Source organism: Tiliqua scincoides, chromosome 1, assembly GCF_035046505.1.
Source record: "Tiliqua scincoides isolate rTilSci1 chromosome 1, rTilSci1.hap2, whole genome shotgun sequence".
NCBI classification, from domain to species: Eukaryota; Metazoa; Chordata; class Lepidosauria; order Squamata; family Scincidae; genus Tiliqua; species Tiliqua scincoides.
This window is the reverse complement of record NC_089821.1, coordinates 2,346,679-2,367,027: the sequence shown is the minus strand read 5'-3', so window position 1 is coordinate 2,367,027 and position 20,349 is coordinate 2,346,679. Positions and strand designations below refer to the sequence as shown.

The 20,349-nt window shown below is 45.9% G+C and overlaps 1 protein-coding gene across 1 annotated transcript; it reads left to right on the top strand.

Moving 5' to 3' along the window:
- Positions 1-2,542: 2,542 nt before the first annotated feature.
- PSMA6 (proteasome 20S subunit alpha 6) lies at positions 2,543-18,820 on the top strand. The gene is made up of 7 exons (XM_066627541.1): positions 2,543-2,769; positions 6,475-6,569; positions 7,211-7,292; positions 7,627-7,782; positions 9,121-9,299; positions 17,808-17,902; positions 18,602-18,820. Exons 1-7 carry the CDS (start codon positions 2,694-2,696, stop codon positions 18,657-18,659), a joined length of 741 nt encoding a protein of 246 aa, XP_066483638.1. The 5' UTR covers positions 2,543-2,693; the 3' UTR covers positions 18,660-18,820.
- The last annotated feature ends 1,529 nt before the right edge of the window (positions 18,821-20,349 follow it).

Here is a 20,349-nt window from a genome sequence, read left to right as displayed (position 1 = left end):
TCCTACAGGTAGAAGTAGACAACCACTGCTATTGTAGAACATATATTTAATGTCAGGCAACAGAGTGCTACATGGGGCACAGTCCTGGGTTCTGTAAAGTGGGCTTACAATTGAGCATCATAAACAGGACAAAGTTAACAAGAGATGACTGCATGCTAAGGAGTTGTGAGAACAGAAGACAGCTTGGAGCTAGGAAAGTAATAGGGCTCCAGCAACAAAGCACAAACAGTTAAATTTTGAAGAGGAATTTGGTATTGGTTTGATAGCTTGAGAACAGGCTGGTCCAGGCATTTGGAAAGGCATGATAGAAGAAATAAAAGTGGTAGAATTAGGACGACAGAAGGGCTTATATCAGTTGAGGAAATCAAATGAAGTAGCAAGAAGGGAAATGTGTTCTGAGTATTGAAGGACATATACAAAAGATCTCATCAAAGACAGGAAAAGGGAAATCTTGATGAGTCTGAAGTATGGAATATAGAATGGAATAGGGTCTAATCTAGAGATGTGCAGCCCAATCCTGTACCTTTACCCCAAAGTAAATGCAGTTGAGTTCAGTGGGGCTTTCTCCCTCATAGCATTGCATCCTAAGGACTGTTTCACTCATTTTTCCTAATATGATGTGTATATTATATACTTAAGTGATTTATATCCTTCCATTCCCTTTCTATTACTTGTCCTTTGGTATTCTCAGTTCTCCAGACTGGTTCAGTATGGGGACTAGTCTCCAGGTGACTACTGAACGCATTACTGGAGAGTTGAGCAGGACCTCAAGGAATTTACAATACTGTATTACAATATTACATCATGTTGGGAAAAAGAAATTTCCAGGAAGGCTTAAGTCAGAGCTGGGAATCCTACTGTGTCTTTGAAACAAATTCTTGTGTCACAGTCTTAATGTGTCTTTGGAACAAAAACCACCACCACCACCTTCCTCCACCAAAAAAGAAAAAAAAACACACACCACCAAGTAGTAGTAGTAATGTTTGTGTATGTGTGAACAGGGTTAGGGTTCGTAATGTGTGAACAGGTCTTTTTAGAGTAAGTGTGACTTTGATGGGATCCTGTTGAAAGAGCCACAGGTGGCTGATCAAAGAAACCTTCATCCAAACATAATGATGAAGTGAGGAAAGTCATCTCCCAAGAGCCAGATATGCTCCCTTACCACTTCTGATGTGGGCAGCATATGAAGTGGCTTTGTAAGCAATACCAAGTGCTACCCTGGATGTTGCACAAGCATCTGCCAATGCCTACATTTAGTAGAAGTCCTGTGAGAGGCATGGCAAAAGGGTGAGATACTCCACCATGCTGAGGTGAGCTGCAGGGACATGAGGTGAGTGGGAAGGCAGGTGAGGCAAAGCCTCCTTACCGGAGTCCTTTGAAAAGTGCCACTGCCATGTGAGGTGAGGCAGAGCCTCCGCACGAGTCCTTCGGAAAGCGCCAATGCCTTGTGAGGTGAGGCAGAGCCTCCCCACTGGAGTCCTTTGGAAAGCACCATCACCATGTGAGGTGAGGTAGAGTCTCTGCAGCAGAGTCTTTGAAAAGTGCCACCGCTGTGTGAGGTGAGGCAGGTGAGGCAAAGCCTCTCCACTGGAGTCCTTTGAAAAGTGCCACCATGTGAGATGAGGCAGAGCCTCCCTACTGGAGTCCTTTGAAAAGTACCACCACCATGTGAGGTGAGGCAGAGCCTCTGCAGCAGAGTATTTGAAAAGCGCCACCACTGTGTGAGGTGAGGCAGGTGAGGCAGAGCTTCCGCACTTAAGTCCTTTGAAAAGTGCCAACACCATGTGAGGTGAGGCAGAGCCTCCTCATTGGAGTCCTTTGAAAAGCACCATCACCATGTGAGGTGAGGTAGAGTCTCTGCAGCAGAGTCTTTGAAAAGTGCCACTGCTGTGTGAGGTGAGGCAGGTGAGGCAGAGCCTCCCCACTGAAGTCCTTTGAAAGCGCCACCGTCGTGTGAGGTGAGGCAGAGCCTCCTCACTGGAGTCCTTTGAAAAGTGCCACTGCCACCGTGTTAGGTGCTCACCTTGTGAGTGCTTTTCAAAGGGCTCCAGTAGGGAGGCTCTGCCTCCTCCCCACCGCACGGCCCTGGTGAGTCCACAACCCACAGAAAGGGCCGTGAAACTGCTTGTGCTGGTACTCGTGCAAATGCAGAACGTGCAAAACGTGCCCAGTGTGGAAAGCTCTGCCTGTGGAACTTCCACCTGCCCCTGTGGCCAGGCAGCGCAGGGGCCCCACCACAAGGGTGGCAGCCCTGGGCAGGGACGCTCCCGGCAGCCCCAGCATCCCACTGAGCACACACGGCCTCACCAGGGCGACCTCTCCCTTCGCAGCCGCAGGGAAGCATGAGGGGGAGAGCCGGAGCACAGGCTAAATCTCGCGCATGCGCGCTCCCGCGCTAGAGCAGCCGAGCCAACCTGCTTCTACGCAAGCGCAAGGACGGTAGCCCGTGCGCACGCGCAAAATCGGAAATACGCCTGACTCACGCATGCGCAGGATGTGCAATGACTAAGGAGCACGGCGAGCCGGAAGTGGTTCGGATGCTCTTTGAGTTGCCAAGACAACGGCGGCGTGTTGCGCCTGCGCGCGGGCATGTAGCCCGGAAGTGCTCCCTAGGCCGCTCGCACTCCGGCTGCTGGAAGTAGCCCTCGCGCGCCGCGCCCGCAGACGGTCCCCTCAGCGCCCCCGCAGCCGCCATGTCGCGGGGCTCCAGCGCCGGCTTCGACCGCCACATCACCATCTTCTCGCCCGAGGGGCGCCTCTACCAAGTGGGTGAGTGTCGGCCGGAAGCGCCGCGTCATGCTGCGGCCTCAGGCCCGCCCGGCCGCCTCCGAGAGAAGCGCTCCCTCCGCTCTCCTTGGGGGGCAAGGGGCGTGTGTGTCTGTGTATGTATGTGCGTGTACCTGTGTGCGTCCATGTGTGTATGCATGTGTGTACACGTGTATGTGCACACGTGTGTGTATATATATGTGTGTATATAGGCATGTGTGTACATGGTGTGCGTATATATGTATGTGTATATGTGCACATGTCTGTGTACATGTGTATGTATACACGTGTGTGTATGTATATATGCATATGTGTGTGCGCATGTGTATGTTGTGTGTGTATAAAAATAAATAACCTCACAGACATGTGATGGGTGGGGAGGCAGAGCTTCCCCACTGCAGTCCTTCGGAAGCACTGCTGCCATGTGAGGTGCTCAAGCGCACTCAATCCATGTGCAAAGCGTGTGGGTTGAGAGTGCTTGAGTGCCTCCTGCAGCAGTGGCAGCGCTTTTCAAAGGACTCCAGTGGGAGCCTCTGCCTCACCTCCCGCAGTGCTTTTTGAAGGACTCCAGTGGGGAGGCTCTGCCTCTCCACCCACCACATACATGTTCCTGAGATTTTGCACACCCACAAGACCGTACAATGCAGTGCTCTGTACAAGCTGTTGGGTGTCTTGTTTTAAAAGACTTGCAAGAATAATGGCCTCTTCCTTAAAGTGAAACTGAAACAAATCAAGAGCAAACAAACAAGAACGGAAATTCAGAGGGTTAGAGGCCTGCAGTGGTACCTCTAGAGCAGCATTTCTCAACCAGTGGTACTTGTGGTGGTGTCCGGTGGTTTTCGCAGGATCCACAGGCCCCTGCCACCTTGCGGCGAGATTGGCAACACAATGTGACAGGCAGTGGCAGGAGGCTTGGCTCAGTAGGTAGACCGCCAGCATGCACTTCTCATGTAAAAAGGCTCTCCTATCCACCTTGAGCTTCCTACCAGTGTTTGCCATATTGCATCTGGAAATAGCAACCTGGAAATAACTGGTGATGACATCATCACTGGTGATGACATCATCACTAGTTACTTCCAGTAGGCCGACCATGCAAAGTGGTGCAGTGGACAAATGTCCTCCACTGCCTTTAAAAGGGGATTGGACAAGTTTCTGGAGGAAAAATCCATTACAGGGTACAAGCCATGATGTGTATGCGCAACCTCCTGATTTTAGACATGGGCTCAGTCAGAAGGCTAGATGCAAGGGAGGGCACCAGGATGCAAGTCTCTTGTTATCTGGTGTGCTCCTTGGGGCATTTGGTGGGCCGCTGTGAGATACAGGAAGCTGGACTGGATGGGCCTATGGCCTGATCCAGTGGGGCTGTTCTTATGTTCTTATGTTAAGAAACATTGCTTTGGAGCAGTGATTTTCAATCTTTTTAGTCTTGGGGCACATTGACAAGGCACTAAAATTGCTAACGCACATCATCAGTTTTTGATAGTTGATGCTGCAGGGAGCTCACAACCTCCAATGGCCCTACTAATAAATGTCACTTCCCCAAACTCCTATGGCACTGCTGCAGACATGGCACAGTGGTTGAAAATGGCTGTGCTACAGTAGTGTTTGCCTTTGCAAAGCTGTACCTACTGAAATACCCCTCACTTGCACACAGGTCAAGGAACTTTGACCTCCTTTGCATCTGGTCATTCTGTATGGTTTAGTTGTATAATTGGAACATGAAGACTGAGACAGGTAGTTGCAATACCAGAGCACTTAGAGTTATTGAAGACTCAGAAATAAAAAGCTTTCATTAGTTCAAGGGCCTTTTCAGGTTAACTATGCATTTAACAGCGTGGTTAGAGCATGACATTTTTGCTGTTTTGGGTGAAAGAGATGATACTGTTACAAGGTAGTTTATCCTGTGTTTCTTTGTTAGTGGAGGGCTTTTTATCTCTTATTTGATTATCTTTGTGCTGGTGCAGGGTTTGTCCTCAAGTGTTTTCTTAGATGAGAAGGAGCCTAACAGTGACATACAGAGTAGGAGCATTCACTAGGTGTGCTCTCTATAGTTGTTTAGGATGGAACAGTATTCTGTTTGTCAAAACTATTTTGCTGAAGCTCAGAATGACAGTGGGGTCAGTCCACAAGTGCTCTGTGGTATGTTCTGAAACATCTGGTACTTTTTGCTTGATAGAGAATTAATTTTGTACAAAATAGAATGGACCTGATCAGATAAGGAAAATCTGTTCATTTCAGTTGTTTAGGGGAGTGGTACCCAAACTTCTTAGCAGCAGGACCCACTTTTCAAAATGATGCTCTATCAGGACCCAGCTAGCTTTACCAGTCTTTTTAAAAAGGAGATCTAGAAGAAAATATTTTGTTTGTTTATAAATAAAATAAAGTAGTAATAACTAGAAAAAAGACCCTCAAACATTTTTCTCCCTATGTTTACACATGCTTGCAAACAGTAGGAGCAGAGCTCTTTGTAGGATAATTAGCAGTTACAGTACCTGATTTTCAGGGCTTGAGGCAATTAATTATCTGATCTTGTCATCACCCTTTGGTGACCCACCAAAAATCAGGTTATGACCCACCAGTCCCAACCCACAGTTTGGGAACCAATGGTTTAGGGCAGGGGTCTCTAAGGATTTTTTAAAATGAGGTTTATGCTATTTGCTATGCTATTTGTTTATGCTATGAGGTTAACTATTTGCTAACCATGCTGATAATTTCATCTGTTTGCATTTATGCATCTAAATTTGAACATGCTTTAAATATTTTTATTTGTGAGATCTTAAGACAAGGGTTACAATCCTGTGCACATTTTCCTAGGAGTTAGCCCCACCAAACACATTGGGAATTGCTTCTGAGTAGATGAGAGTAGGATTGCACTGAAAGTGAATTTATAGGTTACAAAGTGAACTGGTATACAAGTGAAACTTAAATGAATGTTTACATGACTTTATATATACTAAAATAGGGATACTGCTGTTATACCTTCTGTGTCCCACAAGCCTTGGGTGCAACCTGATCAGTGCTTGGCCTCTGAAGAGGCTAATCTTTTCGAGTTTGCTGAACTCCTTCTGACTACACTTGCAGTTATACACTTGCATAAGTGACTGCAACTTGCAGTTATAGTCTGCAAGCGTATAGTCTGCAAGTGTAGTCTGACTACACTTGCAGTTATAAACTGCAAGCCTTTGGGGGCTCTTTCACCAGCCTACCTACTCCCACCCCTTCCTCCCTTACTTTCCAGCCTAAAGAAGAGTCCTAGAATTAGAAAGCCAGGTGTCCAAGATACTATAGCAGTTTAGTTGCTCCTAGTAAGGGTATTATCAGATTCTAACTTTTGAATTTTTCTTGTGTACTCTCACAACTACCTACTCTACCTACACTTTTTATTATCTAACTCCATTATTTTGGTTGGAAAAGCAAAAGATGCGAGACATCTGCATCTTGGATTTTTTAAAAGGCACAGAAACGCTCATTCCCAATTATGTACAAATACATCTGAGGATGTGGATATAGCAGAGTCTGGATGTCACAAATGCTGTTTGTGTAGAGGCATGAAAGCATAATGTATGCTATCATTATGTTGTGTAACTGTGTATGTAATATATATTCATACACTCCTACTAATAATTCTTGGTGAGAGTTTGCAGATGAGTTTTTAGATGCTATAATTACAGAGTATTGCTACCAACTTTTGTTTATTGTACCATTTAGAATATGCATTTAAGGCCATAAACCAGGGTGGTCTTACATCAGTAGCTGTTCGTGGAAAGGACTGTGCAGTTGTTGTCACACAGAAGAAAGTACCTGTAAGTAGTAGTATCTTGACAAAAGCTGCAGTGTGAATATTTGGTTTCTCCTAGACTACATGCTTGTCTCTAATTTGTCATTGCTGTTTTCTTTTAACTCCAGTACTCCTTGCTTTCTCTGTTGAAAAAAACAAACAAACTGGATTTCTTAGAAGTTCACAATTACTTGAAGTGTATTAATTCTTAAAGAGTTAGAAGGGATGTTTGGGGAAATACATTTGCTGTGGCAGTTTTTCTTGCATAGCACCACAGTTTGGTGTATTTCCCCACACACTGATCATGGATAAAAATGAGAATGTTCATTCAGTCATGCTCCAGAGAATAAATTCCCTAGATCTCAATTAGAAATCTTAAGAACTCTCATTTCTTCCTCTGTTCTTGCTCTTGTTAAATAATTGTTTTGATGAAATAACTTTTATTGCTATAACATATTCCAAAAACTGCCTGTTCCAGTTATTCAGGATCTGCACTGTGCGGTTGTCTTTCCGTGCTAATAATACTGGACTGTGATGGTGTTAGATGACAGTAATAGTGACTTTAAAATGAAATTTTGAGTCTTGTTCCCTTTTTGTCATGTAAATGAGCTAGAAATCTCATCTGCTTCAGAAGGCGGCTCCATAATATCTGTTTTTATTTATTAGGACAAGCTCTTGGATTCTAGCACTGTGACTCACTTATTCAGAATAACTGAAAATATTGGATGTGTAATGACCGGGATGACAGGTATAAACATTTGGTGCCTAAATTTCAAACATTTCAAGTTTCAGGTTTTAGTTTTGATAGATATACTATGATGTCTAACATTTCTTTGCTAAGGAAATGATGTAGGTGTTCAGTGCCTGATGATAAGCAGCTCAGATCTTGGCCAAGTCCTGAATGTGAAATCAACTCCATGTACAGGGTGGAATAAAAAATCCAGACCTTGTTGCAGGGGACTATGTCGCTTATTCTGCAGAAAAAGAGTTGCTTTTGTGCTTGTGTTTAGCTGGGAATTTTTCTTGAAATTGTGTTTGTTACATGAGCTGTGGGGATGACTAATTCCCTTTCTTATTGTCAGCTGACAGCAGGTCCCAGGTGCAGAGAGCCCGCTATGAGGCTGCAAATTGGAAGTACAAGTATGGCTATGATATTCCAGTGGATATGCTATGTAAAAGGATTGCAGATATCTCTCAGGTCTATACACAGAATGCTGAAATGAGGCCTCTTGGTTGCTGTAAGTATAGATAAATAGAAACACAAAATAACGTTTCAGAATTGGGAAAGCTAAGGCTGTAATCCAACACACACTTAACGGGGAGTGAGGTCCATTGGACAGAATGGGACATCTGAGTAAACATAGGGTTCTGCTGTTAGTCCCATCAACATTAGTGGGGCTTACTAGTGACTGGATAGGCTGGATAGGCTTGGGATTCAGCTAACAATGATGACAGTCTCATCTCCTGTGGCTAGAACCCAAGGATGTTTTGTTTGAGTATTGGGGAAAAAATAAAACTAACTTTCAGGTTGCTTATTGGTGCTGGACCCTTTCTATTTAGCCCATAGAACTGCCTAATATAGCAGACATTGTTGATGGATATATCACTGGCTTACGTTTTATTTTCTGTCTGCATCAGTGCAGATTCAAGTAACGGCAGATGAGATATGTGTTTGTAAAGCATCACATGAAATCTGAAGGAATTACAAGCATGCACACACACCCACATGAATGGAAGCTCCTTCTGCTGGCAGAAGAGGATGTTGGGATACAACCCACTATACTCATTGTTGGGTTGTATTGGGTTGTGTTGGGTTAAGTCGTTGCTTGTTGCAAGACAGATTTAAGGAATTATGTAATATATATTTGCTCATGAACACTTTGCTTCTGCCGAGGCTTTACTTAGCAGTTGAGAGGAGATCTGTGAAATGACACATTTGTTGAAGTGTTGCTGCTGAAAGAATGACCCATGCGATAATTGGGCTCTTCCAGTACTTCAGCAGCATCTCTTTCTCGCATTCTTTTAGGTCTGCCCCTTGCCTTCTGAGGCCTCCTTTCATCTCTCTCTCTCTCTCCCCCCCCCCCATGCCTTGGCAGAAGCGGCACTGCTGAAAGGGCGACATTGGGAAATCCTAATTATATGGGCCACCCTTTCAGCAGTGACACCTCAGCAGAAGAGGTGCTGCTGAAAGGATGGCTTGCATAATAATTGGACTGTCCCAGCTCCATCCTGTCAGCAATGCCGCTTCTGCTGATGCATCATTTTGTAGCTTAGCAGCTGATGGTGGTGCTTGGAGAGCTTAGTTATCAAGCAGGGTGGATAAGGTCCTTACATTTGACATGCCTGATCTATGGTTTAATGGGCCTTATGTTTGGCACTCCTGATCTATGGTTTACTGACAATGGTGATTCTTCCCCCCCATTCCTCAGTATACTGTTGTTCATTGTTTGTTTAAGCATATGCAGAATCTCTACTGGAATTCAGTTCCTTGAAAGAAATGAAAATGTCTGGTCATTTGAAATGTCAACTTTCTTTAAAATACCAAAAGAACCTGATTAACTGTTTCTTTCCTGAAGGCATGATTTTGATTGGCATTGATGAAGAAAACAATCCTCAGGTATACAAATGTGATCCAGCAGGATACTACTGTGGGTTTAAAGCCACAGCTGCGGGAGTCAAGCAGACGGAATCAACTAGCTTTCTTGAAAAGAAAGTAAAGAAAAAATTGGACTGGACCTTTGAACAGACGGTTGAGGTAGGCTGGTAGGAGGGTGCCAAGGCAGAAAGATGGTATAGGTATAGCAAACATATGTTTTGATTCTATGTGAACCTTACTTGCATTTAGTGGAACTTACTTATGAATAATTATGCATAGGACTGGCCTGTTAAAGTTCTACAGTGGATAAAATGTGAACATTCATGAACTATTTTACTAATCAGCTGTACAGTCCTCGAAAGTGGCCATTGCTTCCCCTTTTTTCTCCATCCTCAACTCCTTCCTGTAGACAGACTTTCTAGATGGTAACTCAAGATATGCCTGAACTGGGGGGGGGGGGTTGGAAGATTTTTATTCTTTTTTTAATGTCACATTTGCAGTATAGTTGATAGATATAATAGGTGGTGGTAACAGTTAGACTGTCTTTATTAGGACAGTGTAGATGATACATGGTCTTTCCTGAGTTGGGTAGGAATATTTGTGGTTTCCCCCTCTTGCTCTTCAGTGTACTCATGTTCGGATGGTGCAGGATTTTCCTTTCCTTGATGGAGTGTGTAACTGAGTGGATGTGGTCATGTGATTCACTCTTGTGTCAATGTTTCATGTCAGGTGAAGGCTTTTACGTTTTATGTGGAAGTTGCACAAGACTGTGCAAGTCAGAAAATTGTGCGTGCGCACACACGCGCGCACACACACACACACACCCCGGCCTGCCAACTTTAATTGTCATGGTATGTTCCTTCAATATGTTGCTGCAGTTTTGTTTGTGCACTGAGCAACCTTCACTAGGAAATGCAACCCATTTGCAGACTACAAATGGTTGTTGGTGCTTCTGATAAGTGGAGGTTCCCAGTAAATATTGAGCTCCCTTTTACATGCAAGTGCATATTCCTTAGAATGCCACTACTAAAGCAGGACCTGTGTAGTTGGCTCACTGGACAGGCAGTCTGTAAAAGCACAGATCATTCAGTTTTAAAAATATGCAGTACTTTCTGCATGTTTGGGTTTCATGATTGTGCTTTATTGTGGATCTGTTGTAAGTTGCCTTGAGTTGCCCCTTTTGGAGGAGAAAGGTGGGATATAAATTGTCTAAATATTTCTAAATTCTTACAAAAAGTATCCCTTTCCAAGGCAATGGGAAAATGTTTTTTCCACATTTTTCTGAGGTCTTCACATGTCTATGCTAACATCATAATTTTTCCATCTGTACATAGAACAGGAGATCAACACTGCATAGCCTCAAAGCATTAATCAGCGTTAACATTATTCTGCATTTCATAGTTCCCCTTGCTGCTTTGAGAGGTGTTCGTGGTACCTCTTTTTCTTGTATGAACATGCACTTCAGTCCCTGAGAGACCATCATGACAGCCAGGTGTCTTGATAATCTAGGTGCTGAATTAATCTTTAAAATCAAATGCAAGACCAGTGTTTTGGATGAAACAGATCATAAGCAAAATGAAGTTTGGGGGCTAGGAGCTTTCCACCAGAGCGCACTGTCACAAACGCGCCATAAGGCACGTCTGCAAGGCTTACTGCTGGGCCAGTGCCCGTGCTAGCCCGGCGCTAAGCTAGCACAGGGCAGGCTCCCGTCCTCCGAAGCATGGTGAGGGGGCGGGGAGGAGGAGTTCCGGGGAGGGGGAGGCAGGTGGAGGGTGGAGAGAGGGCAGGGAGGAGGCGTGAACATTGAGGCGGGGAGGCGGAAGGCGGAGAAAGGGCGGGTGGGAGGCGTTCCGGGGGAGGGAGGAAGGTGAGTCCCGTGTAGCTCCAATCCACCGGATCCAAGGCATTCGTGTGGGGCTCGGCGCCCTACACAAACAACTTTAACTTACCGCCGATCTTTTGGTTGGCAGTAAAGTGAGTAACCCCATTGCAGGGCTGCTTCTCTTACCTGAGAGAAGGGGACAAAAGTCCCCTTTTCCCGAGGCGCTGCCCATGGCAAGCTGAGGCGCACAGGATATGGAGGGAGCTGTTTTCGGCGCCGCTGCAGCCGCACACCCCAGGCAGCTCAGGATTGGGCTGTAAATTACCAATGGGAGTAATTTTCTCCCAAACACTCTCAAATGGAAATATTCTCTTTTAATAGCGCCACTGTCGAGGTGTAAATTAAAGATTTAAATTTAACACAAGATTTTCTTTTATTATTACTATATTTCTCTACATTATCTGAATGTGATTGGGGGAATAGGTCTAGTTTTTCTTTCTACTGTGGCTGAGGAGACGGTAAACAGAGGCCATGGAAAAGTATTAGTCAGCAATCCTTACTCAGATCCCTCACACTGACTTGAGAAGTTGTCCTCTGTTGTATGTATGTTGCTTCTCTTGGACACTGGCCTCAGGAACAGAACACTTGGTTTCATGCTTGTTAATACTTGTTTCTAATTTTGTGCATCTTGTTATGTTAAAGCAAATGGAAGTTTTGGAAAGAAATGCCTCGTTGGTATTGTTTTTAGGGAAAACAATGATTTATTGTTGGAGTTGTTTTTGGTGGTGTTTGTGATGTAAAACTGGCTTTGCAAAACACTATTTTTGGTTTGGTTCTAAGTTATTTGCCTTTGTAACGTCTGAGAGCAAATGCAAAACTTTCAGTAGAATCCTCCCACTGCTGCAAGACTTCTGCTAGCTTTTGTTGGGCTGTGTTCTTGCTTGTGTATGTTCCTACAACTCTTTTTTTCCATCATAATTAAGAACATAAGAACATAAGAACAGCCCCACTGGATCAGGCCATAGGCCCATCTAGTCCAGCTTCCTGTATCTCACAGCGGCCCACCAAATGCCCCAGGGAGCACACCAGATAACAAGAGACCTCATCCTGTTGCTCTCCCCTACATCTGGCATTCTGACTTAACCCATTCCTAAAATCAGGAGGTTGCGCATACACATCATGGCTTGTACCCCATAATGGATTTTTCCTCCAGAAACTCGTCCAATCCCCTTTTAAAGGCGTCTAGGCTAGACGCCAGCACCACATCCTGTGGCAAGGAGTTCCACAGACCGACCACGCGCTGAGTAAAGAAATATTTTCTTTTGTCTGTCCTAACCCGCCCAACACTCAATTTTAGTGGATGTCCCCTGGTTCTGGTATTATGTGAGAGTGTAAAGAGCATCTCCCTATCCACTCTGTCCATCCCCTGCATAATTTTGTATGTCTCAATCATGTCCCCCCTCAAGCGTCTCTTTTCTAGGCTGAAGAGGCCCAAACGCTGTATCCTTTCCTCATAAGGAAGGTGCCCCAGCCCCGTAATCATCTTAGTCGCTCTCTTTTGCACCTTTTCCATTTCCACTATGTCTTTTTTGAGATGCGGCGACCAGAACTGGACACAATACTCCAGGTGTGGCCTTACCATAGATTTGTACAACGGCATTATAATACTAACCGTTTTGTTCTCAATACCCTTCCTAATGATCCCAAGCATAGAATTGGCCTTCTTCACTGCTGCCGCACATTGGGTCGACACTTTCATCGACCTGTCCACCACCACCCCAAGATCTCTCTCCTGATCTGTCACAGACAGCTCAGAACCCATCAGCCTATATGTGAAGTTTTGATTTTTTGCCCCAATGTGCATGACTTTACACTTACTGACATTGAAGCGCATCGGCCATTTTGCTGCCCATTCTGCCAGTCTGGAGAGATCCTTCTGGAGCTCCTCACAATCACTTCTGGTCTTTACCACTCGGAAAAGTTTGGTGTCATCTGCAAACTTAGCCACTTCACTGCTCAACCCTGTCTCCAGGTCATTTATGAAGAGGTTGAAAAGCACCGGTCCCAGGACAGATCCTTGGGGCACACCGCTTTTCACCTCTCTCCATTGTGAAAATTGCCCATTGACACCCACTCTCTGCTTCCTGGCCTCCAACCAGTTCTCAATCCAGGAGAGGACCTGTCCTCTAATTCCCTGACTGTGGAGTTTTTTCAGTAACCTTTGGTGAGGGACCGTGTCAAACGCCTTCTGAAAGTCCAGATATATAATGTCCACGGGTTCTCCCGCATCCACATGCCTGTTGACCTTTTCAAAGAATTCTATAAGGTTTGTGAGGCAAGACTTACCCTTACAGAAGCCATGCTGACTCTCCCTCAGCAAGGCCTGTTCGTCTATGTGTTTTGAGATCCTATCTTTGATGAGGCATTCCACCATCTTACCCGGTATAGATGTTTGGCTGACCGGCCTATAGTTTCCCGGGTCCCCCCTCTTTCCCTTTTTAAAAATAGGCGTGACATTTGCTATCCTCCAATCTTCTGGCACTGTGGCCGTTTTGAGGGACAAGTTGCATACCTTAGTCAAGAGATCTGCAACTTCATTCTTCAATTCCTTAATAACCCTTGGGTGTATGCCATCAGGGCCCGGTGACTTATTGATCTTTAATTTATCAATGAGGTCTGAAACATCTTCTCTTTTAACCTCTATCTGACTTAACTCCTCGGTTAGAAGGGGCCGTTCGGGCAGCGGTATCTGCCCGAGGTCTTCTGCCGTGAAGACAGATGCAAAGAACTCATATAATTTCTCTGCCATCTCTAAGTCTCCTTTTATCTCCCCTTTCCCTCCCTCACCATCCAGAGGGCCAACCGCTTCTCTGGCGGGTTTCCTGCTTCTAACATATTTGAAGAAGCTTTTATTATTCCCCTTAATGTTGCTGGCCATGCGTTCCTCATAGTCTCGCTTGGCCTCCCCTATCACCTTCTTACATTTCTTTTGCCACAGTTTATGTTCCTTTTTATTCTCTTCATTAGGGCAAGACTTCCATTTACGGAAGGAAGCTTCCTTGCCCTTCACAGCCTCTCTAACTTGGCTGGTTAGCCATGCGGGCACTCTCCTGGATTTAGTGGAACCCTTCTTTCTTTGCGGTATACACCTCTGCTGGGCCTCTATTACTGTTGTTTTAAGCAGCCTCCATGCACTCTGGAGAGACTGGACTCTTTTTACCCTCCCTTTCAGCCTCCTTCTAACCAGCCTCCTCATTTGAGGGAAGTCCGCCCGTCGGAAGTCAAGGGTTTTTGTTAGAGATTTGCCTGGTATTCCTCCCCCAACGTGCACGTCAAAACGGATCGCAGCATGATCACTGTTCCCCAATGGCTCAGTAACGTTTACATCTCTAACCAGGTCCTGCGTACCGCACAAAATTAAATCCAGAGTCACCTGTCCTCTGGTGGGCTCCGTGACTAGCTGATCTAAGCCACAGTCATTTAGCACGTCAAGAAATCCGGTTTCCTTATCGTGACCAGAACACAAATTGACCCAGTCAATATGAGGATAATTGAAGTCCCCCATGATTACAACCCTGTCCTTCCTTGTCACCTCCCTGATCTGTTTCCTCATTTCAAGGTCCCCATCAGATTTCTGGTCTGGAGGACGATAGCACACCCCCAGTATTACATCGCTGCTCAAGCCTGGTAATTTAACCCACAGAGATTCTACGGTGGAGTCGGACCCACCTTCAATCTCTACTTTGCTGGATTCTATCCCTTCCTTAACATAAAGGGCCACCCCACCTCCAACACGCCCCTGCCTGTCCCTCCTGTAGAGTTTATAGCCCGGGATTGCGGTATCCCACTGATTCTCCGCATTCCACCAGGTTTCCGTTATGCCCACTATGTCAATATTTTCCCTTGTCACCAGACATTCTAGTTCTCCCACCTTTGCTCGTAGACTTCGGGCATTCGCATAAAAGCAATTATACACGGAATGCCCCAGGATGGGCTGCTTATTCACTCCTTTGTCCCCGCATCCTCTCATTGTGCCAAACTGTCTATCACATCCCATCTCCCTACCTTTCCCAATTTCTTCTCCTACCCTGCCTTTGTCTTGTTGTTCTCTAACCTCCCCATCCTCATCCCATAGGGATGCCCCTCGGCTCCTGTCGGCCTTCCCCCAGGGATCAGTTTAAAAGCTGCTCTGCCACCTTTTTAATGTTATGTGCCAGCAGTCTGGTTCCATTCTGGTTCAAATGGAGCCCGTCCCTCTTGTACAGGCCCCGCTTGTCCCAAAACGTTCCCCAGTGCCTAACGAATCTAAACCCCTCCTCCCTACACCACCGTCTCATCCACGCATTGAGACCCCTGATCTCCGCCTGCCTAGCTGGCCCTGCGCGTGGAACAGGTAGCACTTCAGAGAATGCTACCTTTGAGGTCCTGGCTTTCAGCTTCCTGCCTAAAAGCCTAAATTTCGCCTCCAGGACCTCCCAGCTACACTTGCCCACGTCGTTGGTGCCGACATGCACCACAGCCGCTACCTCTCCCCCAGCACTGTCTACCAGCCTGTCTAGACGAGAAGTGATGTCCGCAACCTTCGCACCAGGCAGGCAAGTCACCATGCGGTCCTCACATCCGTCGCAAACCCCCCTCTCTATGTTTCTAATAATCGAATCCCCCACTACAAGAAGCCCCCGACCCCCCTCCCGCCGAGGAGTATCCCGAGTGCGCTCGGATACGGGCCCATCCCCTGGAGAAGGGATCCCCCCTAGGGGATTGTTTCCCTCCTCTCCAGGATGACGTCCTCCAGTCCCGAGACTTCCCACCCGGGCAGCCGAGGAGCTGCACGCCTGAGGTTGGGACGAAGCCTGATCGTCCCCAGAAGTCTCCCCACGGTCCTCCTCTGGCTGCCTGCGCTTCTCCAGGTCGGCCACCAAGGCTTCAAGGGAGCGGACGCGTTCCCTGAGAGCCTGGAGCTCCTTGCACCGAGGACACACCCATGACTTATGCCCCAGAGGCATATAATCATACATGTGGCACTCGATGCAGAACACTGGATAGCCCCCACCCTGCTGCTGGCTGTCTGACTGCATAGCTTTTTTGTTGTTGTTGTTGTTGTTGTTTTATTTAGGGGTCCTTTTAAAAACCGTACACTGGATAGCAGCCCTTTTCTCTAGGGAAGAGGAAGGGCAGTGTATGGGGCCCTGGCCTCCTCGCCCTGCTGCTGAACTCGCCCAGATGCTAAACTCTTGTGCCTTACCTGGCACTTAGTTCCCAGAGGCACTGGGTTCCCAGAGGCCACACGCGTCTGCAGAGAGCCTCACGCGATGGCCTGCCTAGCTTTATACTCCTGGCTGGCTCCTCCCCCTCCTTCCTTCCTGATTGAAAGGGGGCTGGCCTTCCCAGGTGAGTTTACAAAAGCTCAGGAAGGCAAATGGCTGCTGATGGGCGTGACCTACTCTGCAGGCTCCTGAATGGACTGCTTGGATTAGCCTAATGGGGCTCTTACTGGGTTGGGAATTGGCCCTTCCTAGGTCCTTTCCCTCCTAGTTCTGTTCTCTTAGGCTGGACTGTTTTTGTAACCTCAAGCTAGTTTTTATTTGGGTTTGTTTAATTATTTATTGCTCTCTAGATCCTGTGTCCCAATTTACTGACCTGTTTAGGTTATGTTCCAACTTAGATTAGGTTTAACCTGGGTTAAGTATAGGTTTAATTTAAACAAGTAGAAAACCTGCTTTTCACTTTATCCTCCTCCCTTCCTTCGATTAAGTGCTACCTTAGGTGCAGCTAACTTTCAATTTTGATTTAAATGCCTGACCCTTGGGCACTTACTCACGAGTAGGACGCTGCTCTTACTCACGAGTAGGACTCTGCTCCTGCTCAGAGTAGCCCTATGTACCTCCCTTAGGTGCTAACTTTCAATTTTGATTTAAGGTTGCTTTAAAGGTAAGGTTAAGGTTAGAAGACAGGGAGTTAGAAAGACAAAGCGTTAGAATGAGTACACTTACCTCCTCCTCCTGCTCCTGCTCCTCCTCCTCTCCTTCTCCAAAACTCAGAGGTCTCCTTGCCTTCTCCTCGCCCAGATGCTAAACTCTTGTGCCTTACCTGGCACTTAGTTCCCAGAGGCACTTGGTTCCCAGAGGCCACACGCGTCTGCAGATTAATTTGGAGAAGAGCCTATTATTAATAATCATCCTGCTACTGTCTGTTTAAGGGAATCCTTAGCATACACTTTTGCTATTTTAACATTACAGTACACGGGGCTGCCAGTTTGAGGGGCATGATACTTCCTGCTGAGCCCTTGTGGTCCGTGGCTAGAGTATTGGGCCTGAGCTTTGGCAAGAGTTGTTACTTAGCCATGAACTGAATAGGGGAGCTTGGATGGGTAATAGCTTCCCTTTTTGTAGATAGCGAACTAATGCTGAGAGAATCCGTGCAGGAAGTATCATGCCCCTCAAACTGGCAGGATCCTGATTGGAGGGGTGGAGCTTAACCCTTTCTTCTTATGTTGTATGTCCAATGGAAATGGCTCCTTTAGTCAAGCTGCTGGTGATGCCATTAACATCTAGATGGGGGTGCATTTTTTTAAAGGCACAAGAAGTCATCCCTCTCTCACAGCTGCTAAAGGTGGGAGAAGTGCAAGTACTGTATGCATATAACGCAATACATAGTTTGACCCTAAGTTGCCAACTTCTGCACAGCAGGGAACATTGAATTATATATTGAAATAGCCTTTAATTAGAATTTGGAAGGAGTAAAAGTGAATTAAGGGCACATTTGAAGAATAAGGCTTGTATGTTATTCCATATTTAATGTTGCCTTGTGTGCTAACACATATTCCTATGTTCTTTACTTTTTAGACAGGAATAACCTGCCTTTCGACTGTTTTGTCAATTGACTTCAAACCTTCTGAAATAGAAGTAGGAGTTGTCACAGTTGAAAATCCTAAATTCAGGTGAGCCAAGGTGTTCTGCTTATATACAACTAATTTTAATCTACTTTTGTAGATATATTTAGGTATACTTTCAGTATTGACCTTTTGCAGTTTGGCTCGTTATATTTTACTGTCTACCATTTGGTAGGTAAGTCCTAGGAGGTACTTAGTATTTGGAGGAGCTGCAAATGGTCAGAGGAAAGTAGACCTGATCCTGAAGGTGACTCCCCATGGAGTCTGCTATGAACTGGCTCCTTGCTGTTCAATGTCCAACCTAGAACTGGCTGTGAAGCAGTTTGTCATTTCTCCACTGCCATTGCTGGGGTTATGGTGCTAGGTCATGTCGAGAGCCACCATTCTCTTACAGTACTTTTGAGACATGGTCTTAGCTGGCATCATAACCATTTAAGTGTCAGGTGATCTGCATACATGAAAAATATGTTGTAGCCTCTTCTGGAGAAGGCACTACTGACCTGTAAGGGTTCAGTTATGTGATAACATGTATTCATTACTCCTAACATTGAATGGGGTAAAAGGGCATCTGTGATATAGTGTCATATTCTGTGTTTAGCCCCATCCTCTGACAATAGAACATGTGAAAACTTTCTGATTTAATTCTCAGTGCTAAACTTTTCATCCAAATGGATTATCTATTTGTGTAGATACTAGAGATGGTGGTTTGTGACAAAAAATAAAGTTTCATTGTGTTTTTCCTCTTAGGATTCTTACAGAAGCTGAAATTGATACACACCTTGTTGCTCTAGCAGAGAGAGATTAGCTCTGTTTAGAATTCCTAATTCCATGACGTTGCGCCGAAATATTTGGTGAAAACACACTTGCTGATGGCTCTGGATTATGGACTGAAAACAGTCACTATCTGATGTCTGCTTGCTACTTGATGTATTTTACTCTGTACAAATAAAACGGAGGTTTTGGAAAGCTTTGTCCTCTCTCATTGCCAAGTTTTGCATTGTACATCAATTTCATTGGTTGGATTTACAGTGTTTTGATAGCTGGGTGTGAATGTCACTGGGTGTGCTCTGAGACGCGTGTAGCATGTGCACATGGGAGAAATCTCTTGCCAATTTTTCCAAGTGCAGTGGTTCATTGCGCAGTTCAGTGGAGTATCATGAAATGAGAGAGACAAGGCTAAAGGTGCAACAGTAAGATGACTTTTATGGAGAATAAGAATACGATAACTATGAAGGGGAATCGGAATGACAGTGACAAGTAGGCTGTGAACATCAGGGGTTTCTAGGTGGAAAGAGAAGGGGGTGCATAATGTTATGAGGCGAGGGTGAGAGAAAGGAGGGAGAGCAAAACAGTGGAATCAGGAGGGCTACCTCGGAGGAACAGAGACAGAAAAACCATGAAATTGTGCTGGAGGGGAGGGGGGAGAAAGAGAAGAAGTGGAGAGGCATTGAGCTTCCAGCCGTAGCACAAAACTGTGTCTGAGTCTTGGTTCTCCATGGCCTGAAGCAGGGCTGTGGGCAAGGAGTGAGTTACTCAGCAGGCTGTGAAAACACTTCACTTCCTTGCAGCAGGAAGGCTTGTTTCTCCAAATATACAGACCCTCTTAACTGATCCTGCAAACTTGAGCGGGCCCCTAATGCCCTGTCTGGGGCTCCCTCAACCCAGTTCAAGTAGCTGCATTGACTGTTAGGGTAGTTAGGTTAGACGTCTGGCACCAGTTTGGGCTTCTCTCATAACTGGTGAAAAACGGAAGTCCTGGACTCTCATACAGTCACTACGCTCACTCCACAGAAGGAAAGGATGGAACACCAAGCGTGTCATCAGTTTGTCTGCACACTAGGCACAGGTGGTTTGTGGGTCAGTGGTCACAGTGCCAAAGGCCGTCACCTGTTGGTGTTGACTGAGCTTGCAGCATTACAGGTTTGTCTCAGCACTTGGGCTTGGGTGCCATAGTGTGGTTCAAAAGTGGGAAGAAAGGCAGAAAAGGACTTTCAAAGCAAAGTGCTTTGCTTTGCTAAGCCCTAAGCAGGGGGCTTAGGTGGTAGCCTTGGCTTGTTCCAGGGAAGAGAGCTGAGGTGGCTTCCTCTGGAAGGGTCGCCTGAGTGGGTGCTGGAGCTGCAGTTTGTAGTTGTATTCAAGGGAGAGATGTGGTGGGGAAGGGGAGAGAAGCTAAAGGAGAAGAGAGCAATCTGGTGCCTGTTCTGGCTGCTGGAAGCACAGGAGTTCTTCTGTGGAAAGCAAGGAAATTGAGTGTTGCAGCGGTAGTGGGTCATTGAGCAACCCAGGAGCAAGCAGGGGAATGCAACAGCAAGAATGAGGAGTGTGTGACTCAATGTTTTGTAACCAAAATTCCTACAGGGAAATGGAGGCTGTCCTGAGGTGAACTCATTAAGGCCTATCTTTGGTCAATGTCCTTTGGTAGTCCATCTCCCACTTGAAATGGATGTCTCTGTTCTGGATGCAACTGAGGAGAGTTTCTCGATTGATCAGAAGAC

What these genes read in the sequence shown, in the direction of transcription:
- PSMA6 (XM_066627541.1), top strand. Translation starts at nt 2,694, where the DNA reads ATGTCGCGGGGCTCCAGCGCCGGCTTCGACCGCCACATCACCATCTTC. An exon ending in GGGGCGCCTCTACCAAGTGG is followed by an intron (nt 2,770 to 6,474) that starts GTGAGTGTCGGC and finishes TGTACCATTTAG; the next exon opens with AATATGCATTTAAGGCCATA. An exon ending in TCACACAGAAGAAAGTACCT is followed by an intron (nt 6,570 to 7,210) that starts GTAAGTAGTAGT and finishes TTTATTTATTAG; the next exon opens with GACAAGCTCTTGGATTCTAG.